Source organism: Pecten maximus, chromosome 18 (genome assembly GCF_902652985.1).
Source record: "Pecten maximus chromosome 18, xPecMax1.1, whole genome shotgun sequence".
In the NCBI taxonomy this organism is placed as follows: Eukaryota; Metazoa; Mollusca; class Bivalvia; order Pectinida; family Pectinidae; genus Pecten; species Pecten maximus.
The window spans coordinates 31,195,617-31,215,404 of NC_047032.1; the positions used below are offsets into that span (position 1 = coordinate 31,195,617).

General features: G+C 38.0%; 1 protein-coding gene across 5 annotated transcripts in view; it reads left to right on the forward strand.

Annotated features, from left to right (window-relative positions):
- LOC117316068 (doublecortin domain-containing protein 2-like) overlaps window positions 1–19,788 on the forward strand; it is a 107,340-nt gene that overhangs the window by 46,349 nt on the left and 41,203 nt on the right. For all 5 annotated transcript variants that reach the window (XM_033870545.1, XM_033870547.1, XM_033870549.1 and 2 more), the window contains exons 3-5: window positions 13,973–14,005; window positions 19,035–19,120; window positions 19,461–19,595. In XM_033870545.1, the coding sequence (XP_033726436.1) occupies window positions 13,973–14,005; window positions 19,035–19,120; window positions 19,461–19,595 (254 nt within the window). The remainder of the gene's footprint in view (window positions 1–13,972; window positions 14,006–19,034; window positions 19,121–19,460; window positions 19,596–19,788) is intronic.

Consider the following 19,788-nt stretch of genomic DNA (forward strand, 5'->3'; position numbering starts at 1 on the left):
ATACACCAGTTCAGTAACCATACATACAACAGTTCAGTAACCGTACATACAACAGTTCAGTAACCATACATACACCAGTTCAGTAACCGTACATACAGCAGTTCAGTAACCATACATACAACAGTTCAGTAACCATACATACAGCAGTTCAGTAACCATACATACAACAGTTCAGTAACCATACATACAGCAGTTCAGTAACCATACATACAGCAGTTCAGTAACCATACATACAACAGTTCAGTAACTGTACATACAGCAGTTCAGTAACTGTACATACAACAGTTCAGTAACCGTACATACAACAGTTCAGTAACTGTACATACAACAGTTCAGTAACCATACATACAGCAGTTCAGTAACCGTACATACAACAGTTCAGTAACCATACATACAGCAGTTCAGTAACCATACATACAGCAGTTCAGTAGCCATACATACAACAGAGTAGCCATACATACAGCAGTTCAGTAACAGTTCAGTAACCATACATACAGCAGTTCAGTAACCGTACATACAGCAGTTCAGTAACCATACATACAACAGTTCAGTAACCGTACATACAACAGTTCAGTAACCATACATACAGCAGTTCAGTAACCATACATACAGCAGTTCAGTAACCATACATACAGCAGTTCAGTAACCGTACATACAACAGTTCAGTAACTGTACATACAACAGTTCAGTAACCATACATACAGCAGTTCAGTAACCGTACATACAACAGTTCAGTAACCATACATACAACAGTTCAGTAACCGTACATACAACAGTTCAGTAACCATACATACAGCAGTTCAGTAACCATACATACAGCAGTTCAGTAACCATACATACAACAGTTCAGTAACCATACATACAGCAGTTCAGTAACCGTACATACAGCAGTTCAGTAACCATACATACAACAGTTCAGTAACCATACATACAGCAGTTCAGTAACCATACATACAACAGTTCAGTAACCATACATACAACAGTTCAGTAACCATACATACAACAGTTCAGTAACCATACATACAACAGTTCAGTAACCATACATACAACAGTTCAGTAACCATACATACAACAGTTCAGTAACCATACATACAGCAGTTCAGTAACCGTACATACAACAGTTCAGTAACCATACATACAACAGTTCAGTAACCGTACATACAACAGTTCAGTAACCATACATACAGCAGTTCAGTAACCATACATACAACAGTTCAGTAACCATACATACAGCAGTTCAGTAACCGTACATACAGCAGTTCAGTAACCATACATACAACAGTTCAGTAACCATACATACAGCAGTTCAGTAACCATACATACAACAGTTCAGTAACCATACATACAACAGTTCAGTAACCATACATACAACAGTTCAGTAACCATACATACAACAGTTCAGTAACCATACATACAACAGTTCAGTAACCATACATACAACAGTTCAGTAACCATACACCAGTTCAGTAACCATACATACAACAGTTCAGTAACCATACATAAAACAGTTCAGTAACCATACATACAGCAGTTCAGTAACCATACATACAACAGTTCAGTAACCATACACCAGTTCAGTAACCATACATACAACAGTTCAGTAACCGTACATACAACAGTTCAGTAACCATACATACAGCAGTTCAGTAACCGTACATACAGCAGTTCAGTAACCATACATACACCAGTTCAGTAACCGTACATACAGCAGCTCAGTAAACTCTTGATAATGTAATTTAATATGAGTCTGGTGGAACAACAAATGTCCAAATTCATACATGTACTTCAACTTTAGCCAAATTCCAAGTGGCATAGGACTCAGGAGTCATACTTTAGTCAGACAAGATCACAATTGACCAAAGATTGAAGTCATGCTCAAGTCGGACAAGATCACGATTGACCAAAGACTGGAGTCATACTCTAGTCGGACAAGATCACGATTGACCAAAGACTGGAGTCATGCTCTAGTCGGACAAGATCACAATTGACCAAAGACTGGAGTCATACTTTAGTCGGTCAAGATCACAATTGACCAAAGACTGGAGTCATACTCTAGTCGAACAAGATCAGGATTGACCAAAGACTGGAGTCATACTCTAGTCGGTCAAGATCACGATTGACCAAGGACTCGAGTCATGCTCTAGTCGGACAAGATCACAATTGACCAAAGACTGGAGTCATGCTCTAGTCGGACAAGATCATGATTGACCAAAGACTGGAGTCATACTCTAGTCGGTCAAGATCACGATTGACCAAAGACTGGAGTCATACTCTAGTCGGACAAGATCACGATTGACCAAAGATTGGAGTCATACTCTAGTCGGTCAAGATCACGATTGACCAAAGACTGGAGTCATACTCTAGTTGGACAAGATCACGATTGACCAAAGACTGCATTCATACTCTAGTCGGTCAAGATCACTACGGGGGGACCTTACATCGTTGAGCAAAATGGGTCATATTTGTAGCTGTAGTAAATCATTATCTACAACAGCCTGCTGTCTTCGTACTGTTGACTTAAGGAATATCTAATCCTTCCTAGATCGTAGGTATATGTACTGTAGGTATTACTTAGATGAACAAACCCAACATTGTCCTGTTGTCTTAATAGCTATTTCAATATTACACCTGGTAACCACAGAACACATCCGAGCTCATTTACATATTATATTGATTAAGTGGCAGTTGTTCTGATTGAAGATTATCTGTTGTGTTCTGTCTATTGTAGTCTCTGTACTGTGTGGCATATGTATGTTACCATTGCTAATCTATATTATCCTAAATAATGGGTGTATATTAGAGTTGTATCCAAAATAACAGGTGTAAAGTGGAATTGTATCCTCAATAACAGGTGTATATTGGAGTTGTATCCTCAATAACAGGTGTATAGTGGAGTTGTATCCTTAATAACAGGTGTATAGTGGAGTTGTATCCTCAATGACAGGTATATATTGGAGTTGTATCCTCAATAACAGGTGTATATTGGAGTTGTATCCTCAATAACAGGTGTATATTGGAGTTGTATCCTTAATAACAGGTGTATAGTGGAGTTGTATCCTCAATGACAGGTATATAGTGGAGTTGTATCCTCAATAACGTGTGTATAGTGGAGTTGTATCCTCAATAACAGGTATATAGTAGAGTTGTATCCTCAATAACAGGTGTATATTGGAGTTGTATCCTCAATAACAGGTATATATTGGAGTTGTATCCTCAATAACGGGTGTATAGTGGAGTTGTATCCTCAATAACAGGTGTATAATGGAGTTGTATCCTCAATGACAGGTGTATAGTGGAGTTGTATCCTCAATAACAGGTGTATAGTGGAGTTGTATCCTCAATGACAGGTGTATATTGGAGTTGTATCCTCAATAACAGGTGTATATTGGAGTTGTATCCTTAATAACAGGTGTATAGTGGAGTTGTATCCTCAATGACAGGTATATAGTGGAGTTGTATCCTTAATAACAGGTGTATAGTGGAGTTGTATCCTCAATGACAGGTATATAGTGGAGTTGTATCCTCAATAACGTGTGTATAGTGGAGTTGTATCCTCAATAACAGGTGTATAGTGGAGTTGTATCCTCAATAACAGGTGTATAGTGGAGTTGTATCCTCAATGACAGGTATATATTGGAGTTGTATCCTCAATAACAGGTGTATAGTGGAGTTGTATCCTCAATAACGGGTGTAAATGGAGTTGTATCCTCAATAACAGGTGTATAGTGGAGTTGTATCATCAATAACAGGTGTATATTGGAGTTGTATCCTCAATAACAGGTGTATATTGGAGTTGTATCCTCAATAACAGGTATATAGTGGAGTTGTATCCTCAATAACAGGTGTATATTGGAGTTGTATCCTCAATAACAGGTGTATAGTGGAGTTGTATCCTCAATAACAGGTGTATAGTGGAGTTGTATCATCAATAACAGGTGTATATTGGAGTTGTATCCTCAATAACAGATGTATAGTGGAGTTGTATCCTCAATAACAGGTGTATAGTAGAGTTGTATCCTCAATAACAGGTGTATATTGGAGTTGTATCCTCAATAACAGGTGTATATTGGAGTTGTATCCTCAATAACAGGTGTATATTGGAGTTGTATCCTCAATAACAGGTGTATAGTGGAGTTGTATCCTCAATAACAGGTGTATAGTGGAGTTGTATCCTCAATAACAGGTGTATAGTGGAGTTGTATCCTCAATAACAGGTGTATATTGGAGTTGTATCCTCAATAACAGGTGTATAGTGGAGTTGTATCCTCAATAACAGGTGTATAATGGAGTTGTATCCTCAATGACAGGTGTATAGTGGAGTTGTATCCTCAATAACAGGTGTATAGTGGAGTTGTATCCTCAATAACGGGTGTATAGTGGAGTTGTATCCTCAATAACAGGTGTATATTAGAGTTGTATCCTCAATAACAGGTGTATAGTGGAATTGTATCCTCAATAACAGGTGTATAGTAGAGTTGTATCCTCAATAACGGGTGTATAGTGGAATTGTATCCTAAATAATGGGTGTATATTGGAGTTGTATCCTCAATAACAGGTGTATATTGGAGTTGTATCATCAATAACAGGTGTATAGTGGAGTTGTATCCTCAATAACGTGTGTATAGTGGAGTTGTATCCTCAATAACGTGTGTATAGTGGAGTTGTATCCTTAATAACAGGTGTATAGTGGAGTTGTATCCTCAATAACAGGTGTATATTGGAGTTGTATCCTTAATAACAGGTGTATAGTGGAGTTGTATCCTCAATAACGTGTGTATAGTGGAGTTGTATCCTCAATAACAGGTATATTTTGGTGATGTATCCTCAATAACAGGTATATTTTGGTGATGTATCCTCAATAATGTGTGTAAAGTGGTAGTTTTCTTGGTTCCTCAATAATGGCCCTTGACCCTATCTCTAGAATATTAGAAATAACTGTGAGCAGGTAGTGTATCAGAATTAAGCTGTGAAGTTATTTACAAAAATATTTATGGACAGGTAGTCAGTCTGAAGAGTTCCACGTAGAGATTAGCGTGGTGTCATAAGGGGCGAGTATGTCCAGAATTAACCGTCACAGTGTTATAATCACGTGTAGTTTAGGTGTGACGGCAGCAGAACTCTGGTATTTCCTTGTGTGATGGTGATTTGTCCACGACTAAGTGGCCCTGTTTACACTTCTGAAATATATGTACACTTAATAATTGTAGCTTAGATTTAGGAAAATTGTATTCAAATCACCTGAGAAATTCTCTGTTAAACTCATCACAGACTATTTATAATGTAATATTGAACAAACACTTGTTAACTGTAGCAGGTAAACAAACCCTTCATACCTGTTGACAGGTACATACATTATAAATCAACCATCAATTACAGGTCCTATCTGTTAAATAAACACTTGGCCTGGCCATGTTAATCAGACACTCCATAAAGGTAGTTCGTGTAATATACCCTATCTTCCAGTTATTTGATGATAAAGGTTTGAAAGTACTTTGAATTTCATTAAAAGCATTGTTTCAAATTTGTGAATTTTTTTCAGAAATATTGACAAAAGTATTGGCACAAGTACTAGTGCTGAACGCACAAAATCCTAAAAATGTATTTGATTTGGTTTAAATTGTTTTATTAAACAAATCTTTTTATTACTTGATTAATCCATCATTTTACTATTGTATGATGAGATGATTTAAATAAAGCAAGAGACTAAATCAATTTTAGAGAAATTTAAACAAATGAGTTGTTTTAGAAGTTGTAATTATATCATGAATATTGATGTCAGTGTTGGCAACCCTGTTAGTGATTATAAACACAGCGAGAAGGGTCCCCTACTTGGCTCAGAAACCTTTAATCTCGCTAAACTGTTTGTTTTCATATATAGCCCATTTAAAAGTGTCTTTGATTGATAGTAGAGAGTCTTTTGATTGATCTAGTGCTAATAGGGGGCTGAGGTCAGCGTTGTACTTGAGGAAAGAATTTCAGTGTGTGGGATGTGTATTAGGACGGTCACTTTCTGATTTACTTTAAGGATATATATATAAACTTTAAGTGTCCAATCCACAGTTTTCTACACCAGTAAGCAAGCTGTTTAAAATAATAATTTTATTTTGAATGGGAATATTGATAGTCTAAAGGCACATGTAAAGTTAGAAGTATATAACCTTAACTCTGACACAAAATGTAGGTATAATGTATAAGGTAGCATTTACCCTTAACTCTAACACAAATCATGGATATGATGTGTCAGGTAGCATATAACCTTAACTCTAACACAAAATATAGGTACAATGTGTAACTGTAAGGTAGCATAAACCCTTAACTCTAACACAAAATACAGGTATGATGTATAAGGTAGCATATGCCCTTATCTCTAACACAAATCATAGGTGTAAGGTAGCACATATACTTAATTCCAATTAACATTAATCACAGGCAACAGGCTGTCAGATAACTTGATAAACAGAAAATACCAGTTTAACATATAAAACAGAAAATACCAGTATCACATATAAGGTTGCAGATATCCTTTCAACTCTAACATAGAGAGAGTTCAGGTGTGTAAATGATGTATGATATTGATGTGGACCGTTCCTCGATCAATACCGACTTGGAGGTAATGTAGATGTATTGTTACACTTCTGGAGTCTGACAAGGCCTGCAGAAACATGTGGTTTAAGATTTAATGGCTTTATGCTAAACGTTGTAATACAACAGACATTTCCTGGAGCTTTAGTAGTTCTGATGATAGCCCCTGTCATCTATAAAATCGAAAAAAAAGTGTCATCGATTGCATTTCCCACATGTACATGTAATTGTATATAAAAGGACTCATGTTTTTTTAACTTGTGTAGAGATTTTCTGTTTTGCCTATAATCAATAAAGACAGATTGTAGTGTGTGGGACCTAGGCCATTAAAGTCCTCCTGAGTAATGTCGACAATTTATACACCCAGGTGTTCTGATAACTGCACATTTGGCGAGAAATACGCTCCAGGAATCCTTCGCCAAATATTTTGACAGCAGCGCATTGTGCGATGGAGTCGATAGGTGTGTGTACACTGTGTATACACATACATTTGGCTTCATACAAAAAACCTGCGGGATTAACATAAGGGGCTTTTCTTTTCTCCACTTTATAAAGGGACATACATTGGCACTGTTATGAATGCTATTTGATAGAGGATAAACACTGAATAGCTCAGAACTCTTTTGTGTGGGGAGGGGTAATCGTCTCGCTTATCTATTAGGGTTGATAGTATTCTGGTGTTGTTTACTTATTGCAACTGAACAAGCGATTCGTTGAGAATTCATTGATGTCCATTCATCTGAATTTACAGAAAACTGGCAGCGTTACTGTCTATAGAAATAGATCTGTATAGTAAATGTGAGCTGTTGTTGGTGACATTTCACAAAGATACTAAATTCTTTTACCCTACTTTCAAAGTCTTTCATTATCTAGATGGGTCATTAATTTGATTTTAAATTATTTTTCTAATTTCAGAATTTAGATATATTATTCAAATGTTTTCAGCCAGGATCATTTCCAGTGTACATAGATATAAAGCCAGAAATTTTAGTTTTGTTGTTTGGACAAAATCTTGAATGTTATATTAGCATGAACATTCACCAGTGTGGGGACAAAACAGATAATGTTTCGTTGTAACCACGCAGCAGTCATACACATTAATATGTTAACACACAGGAACGACTCCAGGGTGAAACAGTGTGTTAGTATCGTCAGGATGGCGGTCATTAATTAATGATGTTGATGTTATAAGTTTGACGCCCACCATACCTAGATGTTTGTAATGTAAACTATTTACAGGTATATACATGACGTCTGAGAGTGACGTGTTGTAAATGTCCAGGGGACAAAACTATACATGTATGTCTGAGAGTCGTGTTGTAAATGTCCAGGGTACAAAACTATACATGATGTCTGAGAGTCGTGTTGTAAATGTCAAGGGGACATAACTATACATGACGTCTGAGAGTCGTGTTGTAAATGTCCAGGGGACAAAACTTTTCATGACCTCTAAGAGTCGTGTTGTAAATGTCCAGGGGACAAAACTTTTCATGACGTCTAAGTGTCGTGTTGTAAATGTCCAGGGGACAAAACTTTTCATGACGTCTAAGAGTCGTGTTGTAAATGTCCAGGGGACAAAACTTTTCATGACGTCTAAGTGTCGTGTTGTAAATGTCCAGGGGACAAAACTTTTCATGACGTCTAAGAGTCGTGTTGTAAATGTCCAGGGGACAAAACTTTTCATGACGTTTAAGTGTCGTGTTGTAAATGTCAAGGGGACAAAACTTTACCTGTATGTCTGAGAGTCGTGTTGTAAATGTCCAGGGGACAAAACTATACATGTATGTCTGAGAGTCGTGTTGTAAATGTTCAGGGGACAAAACTATACATGTATGTCTGAGAGTCGTGTTGTAAATGTCCCGGGGACAAAACTATACATGTATGTCTGAGAGTCATGTTGTAAATGTTCAGGGGACAAAACTATACATGACGTCTGAGAGTCGTGTTGTAAATGTCAAGGGGACAAAACTATACATGTATGTCTGAGAGTCGTGTTGTAAATGTCCAGGGGACAAAACTATACATGTATGTCTGAGAGTCGTGTTGTAAATGTCAAGGGGACAAAACTTTACATGTATGTCTGAGAGTCGTGTTGTAAATGTTCAGGGGACAAAAATATACATGACGTCTGAGAGTCGTGTTGTAAATGTCAAGGGGACAAAACTATACATGTATGTCTGAGAGTCGTGTTGTAAATGTCCAGGGGACAAAACTATACATGTATGTCTGAGAGTCGTGTTGTAAATGTCAAGGGGACAAAACTTTACATGTATGTCTGAGAGTCGTGTTGTAAATGTTCAGGGGACAAAACTATACATGACGTCTGAGAGTCATGTTGTAAATGTCAAGGGGACAAAACTATACATGTATGTCTGAGAGTCGTGTTGTAAATGTCCAGGGAACAAAACTATATACTCGCTAAAGCTCGTGTCTTTTGTAACTTTTAAAAAATAACTTACTCGTGTGAAATAAATTCCATATCCAACAATCGCTCGTTGTGTAACCTCTATATATCTCACTCTGGGTAGGGATAAACAGCTGGAAAACGTAAGGATGCTGACTTAAAATAGGGTAGCATTATAACTTTGAACTGAATGTATATATGTAGAGTACGCATCTCATAGGACATTGATAATGAATAGGCAACAAATTTAATTCTTTTTACTGTAGTGAAGTATGTGAGAAAAATAATGGGTCTAACATGGGCCTACGATATCCCTGTCCATTGAACAGAATTATGTAAAAATTAATTTATAAGTGACAAGTACAAGGTGTTATAAGGCAAAAGACACATGTACAAGGCACATGTACAAGACACCTGTACAAGACACATGTACAAGACACCTGTACAAGACACATGTACAAGACACATGTACAAGACACCTGTACAAGACACCTGTATGAGACACATGTACAAGACACCTGTACAAGACACCTGTACAAGACACCTGTACAAGACACCCGTACAAGACACCTGTACAAGACACCTGTATGAGATACCTGTACAAGACACCTGTACAAGACATCTGTACAACACACCTGTATGAGACACCTGTACAAGACACCTGTACAAGACACCTGTACAAGACACCTGTACAAGACACCTGTACAAGACATCTGTACAACACACCTGTATGAGACACCTGTACAAGACACCTGTACAAGACACCTGTACAAGACACCTGTACAAGACACCTGTATAAAACACCTGTACAAGACACCTGTATGAGACACCTGTACAAGACACCTGTACAAGACACCTGTACAAGACACCTGTACAAGACACCTGTACAAGACCCCTGTACAAGACATCTGTACAAGACCCCTGTACAAGACATCTGTACAAGACCCCTGTACAAGACATCTGTACAAGACACCTGTACAAGACACCTGTACAAGACCCCTGTACAACACACCTGTATGAGACACCTGTATAAAACACCTGTACAAGACTCCTGTATGAGACACCTGTACAACACACCTGTATGAGACACCTGTATAAAACACCTGTATAAGACACCTGGCAGCCCCCTTGTATGAGATGACAGCCCCCTTGTATGAGATGACAGCCCCCTTGTATGAGATGACAGCCCCCTTGTATGAGATGACAGCCCCCTTGTATGAGATGACAGCCCCCTTGTATGAGATGGCAGCCCCTTTGTATGAGATGACAGCCTCCTTGTATGAGATGGCAGCCTCCTTGTATGAGATGACAGCCTCCTTGTATGAGATGACAGCCCCCTTGTATGAGATGACAGCCCCCTTGTATGAGATGGCAGCCTCCTTGTATGAGATGACAGCCTCCTTGTATGAGATGACAGCCTCCTTGTATGAGATGACAGCCTCCTTGTATGAGATGGCAGCCCCCTTGTATGAGATGACAGCCCCCTTGTATGAGATGACAGCCCCCCTGTATGAGATGACAGCCTCCTTGTATGAGATGGCAGCCTCCTTGTATAAGATGATAAGATGACAGCCTCCTTGTATGAGATGACAGCCCCTTGTATGAGATGACAGCCCCCTTGTATGAGATGACAGCCCCCTTGTATGAGATGACAGTCCCCTTGTATGAGATGACAGTCCCCTTGTATAAGATGATAAGATGGCAGCCCCCTTGTATGAGATGGCAGCCCCCTTGTATGAGATGACAGCCTCCTTGTATGAGATGGCAGCCTCCTTGTATGAGATGACAGCCTCCTTGTATGAGATGACAGCCCCCTTGTATGAGATGACAGCCCCCTTGTATGAGATGGCAGCCTCCTTGTATGAGATGACAGCCTCCTTGTATGAGATGACAGCCTCCTTGTAAGAGATGACAGCCTCCTTGTATGAGATGGCAGCCCCCTTGTATGAGATGACAGCCCCCTTGTATGAGATGACAGCCCCCCTGTATGAGATGACAGCCTCCTTGTATGAGATGGCAGCCTCCTTGTATAAGATGATAAGATGACAGCCTCCTTGTATGAGATGACAGCCCCTTGTATGAGATGACAGCCCCCTTGTATGAGATGACAGCCCCCTTGTATGAGATGACAGTCCCCTTGTATGAGATGACAGTCCCCTTGTATAAGATGATAAGATGGCAGCCCCCTTGTATGAGATGGCAGCCCCCTTGTATGAGATGACAGCCCCCTTGTATGAGATGACAGCCTCCTTGTATGAGATGACAGCCTCCTTGTATGAGATGGCAGCCCCCTTGTATGAGATGGCAGCCCCCTTGTATGAGATGACAGCCCCCTTGTATGAGATGACAGCCCCCCTGTATGAGATGACAGCCTCCTTGTATGAGATGGCAGCCTCCTTGTATGAGATGACAGCCCCTTGTATGAGATGACAGCCCCCTTGTATGAGATGACAGCCCCCTTGTATGAGATGACAGCCCCCTTGTATGAGATGACAGTCCCCTTGTATAAGATGATAAGATGGCAGCCCCCTTGTATGAGATGGCAGCCCCCTTGTATGAGATGACAGCCCCCTTGTATGAGATGACAGCCCCCTTGTATGAGATGACAGCCCCCTTGTATGAGATGACAGCCCCCTTGTATGAGATGACAGCCCCCTTGTATGAGATGACAGCCCCCTTGTATGAGATGACAGCCCCCTTGTATGAGATGACAGCCCCCTTGTATGAGATGACAGCCCCCTTGTATGAGATGACAGCCTCCTTGTATGAGATGACAGCCTCCTTGTATGACATGACAGCCCCCTTGTATGAGATGACAGCCTCCTTGTATGAGATGACAGCCCCCTTGTATAAGATGACAGCCCCCTTGTATGAGATGGCAGCCCCCTTGTATGAGATGACAGCCCCCTTGTATGAGATGGCAGCCCCCTTGTATGAGATGACAGCCCCCTTGTATGAGATGGCAGCCCCCTTGTATGAGATGACAGCCCCCTTGTATGAGATGGCAGCCTCCTTGTATGAGATGTAACATAGACAAAAATGTTATGATACATTCATGGTATATTTAAGAGATATCAACTTGGTCCATGTAAAAATTACTGACTGTAAAATAAAATAATTATACCTTTTGAAGTAATAACTTTGATCGATGTACCATGATATTTGTATTTAGTGTTTGTACATAAACGTCAAGAACATACTTTAAAATATTGATGTCATAAGGTTGAGGCCTAATTGTTTTAGCCGGAAGCTTTAAGGCTCTGTTAGAAACTAGTGTGAAATGTACAGTACAGATAGGACTATGTACATCATACAGGTACATCATACAGGTACATCATACAGGCCACTAATTCACACATCTTATACAGAAGTTAAAAGTATTATTGTTACGATTGTTGCTAGTTTACTCTGTCTAAACAAAAAACTTTGGAAGGCACTGGCAGAGACACTTTAATTATTCAAGAAAAAACATGGGGTATATTTAATTTCCTGTCAGACTGGACATGTTTAACAGGTTACAGGTCAAAATACTGGTCAGTGGCTGTAGACTGACCAGTGTACAGATTACCACTTACACATATACTGGTCAGTGGCTGTAGACTGACCAGTGTACAGATTACCACTTACACCTAAACTGGTCAGTGGCTGTAGACTGACCAGTGTACAGATTACCACTTACACATATACTGGTCAGTGGCTGTAGACTGACCAGTGTACTGATTACCACTTACACCTAAACTGGTCAGTGGCTGTAGACTGACCAGCGTACAGATTATTACTTACTTAGACATATTTTGCATGTTGTATGTATATTTTTGTTTGAATAAATACTTGCTGTTTGATAACACGGTATTAGAACAATGTGCGATTGTTTAACAAGTGATTAGAATGATGTGATATTTTTTCAATGATTATAATGACATGCAATTGTTTTAATGAATAGAATGACATGCTATTGTTTTAATGAATAGAATGACATGCTATTATTTCAATGATTATAATGACATGCTATTGTTTCAAAGATTAGAATGTCAATGATTAGAATGACATGCAATTGTTTCAATGATTATAATGACATGCTATTGTTTTAATGACTAGAATGACATGCTATTGTTTTAATGACTAGAATGACATGCTATTGTTTCAATGAATAGAATGACATGCAATTGTTTTAATGACTAGAATGACATGCTATTGTTTTAATGACTAGAATGGCATGCTATTGTTTTAATGACTAGAATGACATGCTATTGTTTAATGAGTGATTAGAACGACGTGTTATTGATTAACAATTATATTGTTTAACGAGTGTTTTGACATTGCTATTGTTTTAAGAAGTTTTCAGACAATTGTTTTGTTGTAGACAGCCATAACATTGGTGTAAATTGAAGTGGAAATGTGATTTTTAGTAATAATTGATTGTGCTGTAACAAACCTCAGGTGTAGATACGTGTTGTGTACAAGTTAGGCACCAGGTTAATTAATATAGGTGAAAATCGGATGTCGCTGAGGAGCAATAATTTTGTCTATAAAAACAATCAAGAAATTTGTTATGTTTCACGGCAACAGTTACTGCAAACAACACACATACCTAAAGTCTGGTGTCAATACTTGTTGTATTGATTTCTAAAATCAGCTGTGAATTAGCAGATTTTATGTAAAGGTTTTTTAAGTACCTCAACCATTATTTAAGTACATGCATCAAAAATGTTTTTTCTTTTTGTTCAACTAATTTCAAATAAATTTCAAAATAAGTTTGAATTCACTCCTGAACTAGTTAAGTAACATAAATGTTTAATGTTGTTTAGATGTGTGTCTTTGTATGTGTAGTCCTGTCTGTTTGTTTATAAAAGTCCTATAAATATCTGTGAATATTTTTGTTTTGCACTTCTAAATTTTAATTTCAACATCTATTCACCATTTCAAAAAGTATCTGAAATTTTAAAATGTGCGACCATTTTGTAACTGTTTGTTTTCTGTCTACAGTCCAGTATTTTCAGTAGATGGTTTAAAGAAGATGTGAGTACGGGCACAAAATATTATTACTTATAACTCGGCTATGTTTATTTTACTAAGTTCAACCTTGACCTTTTCATTCTCAGTTATTAAGAACGCCATCACCAGCATGTTTTGCTAATCTCTGTAACACCTGTCTAACATTTTATAAAAATGTTAATTGTGTTGGATTGTGATAATGAGTGAAATCGCACATACACACATAATCATTTCAAAGTCAAGCTTGGTTGTCATTGGTAAAAGTAAATGACTTTCTGTGTCAGGTAGTGGTTGTCATTGGTAACGGTAAATGACTTTCTGGGTCAGGTAGTGGTTGTCATTGGTAACAGGTACTTTGTAATGACTTTCTTGGTCAGGTAACTTTTTTCTAGATCATGATTGGTTTGCAAGTTGACCTGGAGAGGGCAGTTTTTGTTAGTGACAAAACTTTGTCCTTAAAATAATCTTTGTTCTGTATCAGTAATGTTGACAGAATATCAATTATCCAGAAAAGTCAGATCAAGACCCCCTCAATGCTTAAAGTTTGTCTGTTAGGTATGACTGACATGTTGTTAGGACTAGCTTGACCAAACTTGGTGAACTTGAGGTAGTGAAGTGCTGAATACTAAAAGTCATATTTATTTTTATATAACTGGCTTACAAAGGTCTGGCCATGTAGGACATTTTATATCAGAATTTATCAAATGATGATAAAGAACAAAGAAAATAAAGCTGCATATATGACTTATACACTTACTACAGAATGTTGCTCTATTTTATCATATTGTATTATTCCAGTTATCTCCCCTTTTGGTGACTCCAAGTTATCATGTCTATTTCATGGTTATCTCCCCTTTTGGTGACTCCAAGTTATCATGTCTATTTCATGGTTATCTCCCCTTTTGGTGACTCCAAGTTATCATGTCTATTTCATGGTTATCTCCCCTTTTGGTGACTCCAAGTTATCATGTCTATTTCATGGTTATCTCCCCTTTTGGTGACTCCGAGTTATCATGTCTATTTCATGATTACCTCCCCTTTTGGTGACTCCAAGTTATCATGTCTAATCCATGGTTATCTCCCCTTTTGGTGACTCCAAGTTATTATGTCTATTTCATGGTTATCTCCCCTTTTGGTGACTCCGAGTTATCATGTCTATTTCATGATTACCTCCCCTTACCTGGGTTTTCCCCTATTTTGTGGTTCCCCTGCTGTTTGCCTGAGGTATATATATATGCTGATTAGTTTTACATAAGCAATATGTTACACCAGAACATATATTTCATGCAGATTTCTGTACTTGAATTTTTTTAATTTATTTTGATTTGCTTTTTTGTTGTTGTTTTAGATGTTTTTTGCTAATAATAGAATGCCTTTGACACTATTCAGTGATAGCATCTGGCTCATTGAACGATCACTCTTTCTTTACATTCTACATATTTGGGTCTGTTTCTTGTTCAGTTGCTTTTTAAGGATGTTGGCTTTTTGCATGGAAAATCTTTTTTGGCCAAAAATTAATTTAATGGAATTAAAAATGTGATTCAGATTTGATACATTTTGTGCTAAAGACTGTTTTAGGGCAAAAATCTGTTTAGATTTATTTTTATTTCTTGTGCATTTCCATCAAGGTTTGAGCATCAGACATGTTTTATAAACATTTGCTAGTGCTTTTAAATCTGCTTATAATTTATTTGTTTTAAATTTATACAGTAGATATATGTATGAATTATAACTGTTTACCTTTGTGTTTTTTTTTTTTTTTTTTCGTTATACATTGTATACCTGTATCACACTCATTCGTAATCAATAGTTCCATCTCACAGATAATACTATAATATTTATAAATGGGTCTTAAATTCCCTTTGCTGGTTTGAAGAATATTGATATAGGCCTTATACGTATTTTTTTCTTTTTTTTTTAATTCATTTGAACAAGAAGACATTTGAATATATGAATATTTAATATTCATCGTCAATGATTTTAACCCTGGGATCCATCATGAATGTTTTGAAAACCCCTTACAGCATTCCTCTTGTCCAAAGTCGAGTATCAAACCCAGTCATTCCATCATCAGGTTGAGGGGTGGTAAGGTTCACCAGTGTGATGAAGTGCTGTGTATCATAACCTATCATGCATCTGTAATATATGCACAACATCTTTAACTGACCTTTGACCTTGACCTTGTTGTATGTGTATACTTATAAATATTGTACATTATTCTTTGAAATCTATCGTAGCAATTATTGGTACTTAATGATACTGATCTACTTCTGGACTTCAAAGTTTTGCGTTTAAGCTCAATTTATTAAAAATGTATTCCAACGAAACCTGCAGGAATATATTTACATCGTAGTATGGGCATTTCAACACACCCTATAGATTACATTAATTTTAATTTTTTGTCAATTTTTTTGGGTTGGAAAACCTTGAATTGTGAGAAATTGCTACACTGTATATAATCTTCTCCATTATGGATTTACAGAATAGTTTACAGCCACATTCGAATGAATTCTACAATTTATTATTATATCATGTTCATTCATTCACACTTACTCAAGTGGTGTACTAACTTACCAATGCTAATTAACTATGATTTTAATAGAACCGTTACTATGGAAACATAATGGAGGTTTCTGATTGGTAATAATGGAGATATTGTCTGATTAAGCGTAAATTATTAAAAATTAAAATTAAAATCATGATACAAAGGGTTTTCTAAGGATGGCCATTACTTTGATACAGGTACTATTTTCCAAAACATTGTATGTTTTAATTTAGCTGCCATGGTAACCAAAAGAAGACCTATGATTAGATGGTCGTACCAGGACTACTGTTTGTAAAATTGTGAGCTAATTTAAATAAGACTAACCAGGAATATTACAGACCATATGTAGATGTGCATGCAAGTTTGTGTGTTTGTTTGTTATTCTCATGGTTGCCATGGTAACAGATCACTATACAGTTTTTTTTTGTGTGCATAACTATACAATTATAATACAAGTGTATGGAAATAATGAGTTGTAGTACAGTCCAACTCTGTACAGTAGGTGTGGTCAGTAGTACAGTAGTTATGGTCAGTATTACAGTAGATGTGGTCAGTAATACAGTAGGTGTGGTCAGTAGTACAGTAGGTGTGGTCAGTAGTACAGTAGGTGTGGTCAGTAGTACAGTAGGTGTGGTCAGTAGTACAGTAGGTGTGGTCAGTAGTACAGTAGGTGTGGTCAGTAGTACAGTAGGTGTGGTCAGTAGTACAGTAGAGAGTCAGTAGTACAGTAGGTGTGGTCAGTAGTACAGTAGGTGTGGTCAGTAGTACAGTAGAGAGTCAGTAGTACAGTAGGTGTGGTCAATAGTACAGTAGGTGTGGTCAGTAGTACAGTAGGTATGGTCAGTAGTACAGTAGGTGTGGTCAGTAGTACAGTAGGTGTGGTCAGTATTACAGTAGATGTGGTCAGTAGTACAGTAGGTGTGGTCAGTAGTACAGTATGTGTGGTCAGTAGTACAGTAGGTGAGGTCAGTAGTACAGTAGGTGTGGTCAGTAATACAGTAGGTGTGGTCAGTAGTACAGTAGGTGTGGTAGTACAGTAGAGAGTCAGTAGTACAGTAGGTGTAGGTCAGTAGTACAGTAGGTGTGGTCAGAGTATAGTGACAGTAGGTGTGTCGTCAGTTAGTACAGTAGGTGTGGTCAAGTTAGTACAGTAGGTGTGGTCAGTAGTACAGTAGGTGTGGTCAGTAATACAGTAGGTGTGGTCAGTAGTACAGTAGAGAGTCAGTATTACAGTAGGTGTGGTCAGTAGTACAGTAGGTGTGGTCAGTAGTACAGTAGGTGTGGTCAGTAGTACAGTAGGTGTGGTCAGTAGTACAGTAGGTGTGGTCAGTAGTACAGTAGGTGTGGTCAGTGGTACAGTAGGTGTGGTCAGTAGTACAGTAGTAGGTCAGTTCGAGTGTGAGTACAGTAGGTGTGGTCAGTAGTATAGTAGGTGTGGTCAGTAGTACAGTAGGTGCTTGTGGGTCAGTAGTACAGTAGTGTGTCAGTAGTACAGTAGGTACAGTAAGTAGGTGTGGTCAGTAGTACAGTAGGTGGGTAGTTACAGTAGGGTGGTCAGTATACAGTAGGTGTGGTCAGTAGTTACAGTAGGTGTGTCAGTATTACAGTAGAATGTGGTCATAGTACAGTAGGGTGTGGTCAGTAGTACAGTGGTGTGGTCAGTAGTACAGTAGGTGAGGTCAGTAGTACAGTAGGTGTGGTCAGTAGTACAGTAGGATGTGGTCAGTAGTACAGTAGATGTGGTCAGTAGTAACAGTAGGTGGTGGTCAGTAATACAGTAGGTGTGGTCAGTAATACAGTAGGTGTGGTCAGTAGTACAGTAGGTGTGGTCAGTAGTACAGTAGGTGTGGTCAGTAATACAGTAGGTGTGGTCAGTAGTACAGTAGGTGTGGTCAGTAGTACAGTAGGTGAGGTCAGTAGTACAGTAGGTGTGGTCAGTAATACAGTAGGTGTGGTCAGTAGTACAGTAGGTGTGGTCAGTAGTACAGTATGTGTTGTCAATAGTACAGTAGAGAGTCAGTAGTACAGTAGGTGTGGTCAGTAGTACAGTAGGTGAGGTCAGTGGTACAGTAGGTGTGGTCAGTGGTACAGTAGGTGAGGTCAGTAGTACAGTAGGTGTGGTCAGTAGTACAGTAGGTGTGGTCAGTAGTACAGTAGGTGAGGTCAGTAGTACAGTAGATGTGGTCAGTAGTACAGTAGAGAGTCAGTATTACAGTAGAGAGTCAGTATTACAGTAGAGAGTCAGTATTACAGTAGAGAGTCAGTAGTACAGTAGGTGTGGTCAGTAGTACAGTAGGTGTGGTCAGTAGTACAGTAGGTGTGGTCAGTAGTACAGTAGGTGTGGTCAGTAGTACTAGTACAGTAGGTGTGGTCAGTAGTACAGTAGGTGTGGTCAGTAGTACAGTAGGTGTGGTCAGTAATACAGTAGTTGTGGTCAGTAGTACAGTAGGTGTGGTCAGTACATAGTAGTTTCCCCTTGATTTACTTTGAACATTTTTTCTTGAACAGAACTTCGCCCATCACTTAAAGAATAGCCGATATGACGATATTAAACCTCGATTCCATGAAACAGGAGACCCAGGAATCCGAATACAGTGCGTATATCACTAGAAATATTTTGTGCAAGAAAATAAAAATAAAATGCATATTTCAGTTCATCCAAAATATAGTCAATTAAAATAGCATCTTATTATATAATGGGAGATCCATGAGTTAAAATTACAAATCAGTGTTTGAATCTAATTTGAATTATTGCCAAACTTAAGACCTGCACACTTAATGGAACAGGTTTATTTGTCAACTATTGGCTTAGCTTAGGTCATTTACTAATTGTTTCCATAGATAGAATGTTAGCATTGTTACTGTGTGTTGTTGATGAAGATGGTTAAATATACTTGTATACGATGAATGTATAACATTTTATTTATTTTTAAGTGTACACAAAAACAACCAGCCACAAGACAAATCAGTGTTGGTCCTTCTGAAACCAAGGCGCCTTGAGCACATGAAGTATATTATAGAGGATATCACCAAAGAACTCCGTGAGGACAGCAAGTACCCAGTGAAATAGTGAGTATAGTAATGAAATAGTGAGTATGGCAGTGAAATAGTGAGTATTATAGTAATGAAATAATGAATATGGCAGTAAAGTAGTGAATATGGCAGTGAAATAGTGAGTATGGCAGTGAAATAGTGAGTATAGTAATGAAATAGTGAGTATAGTAATGAAATAATGAATATGGCAGTGAAATATTAAGTATGG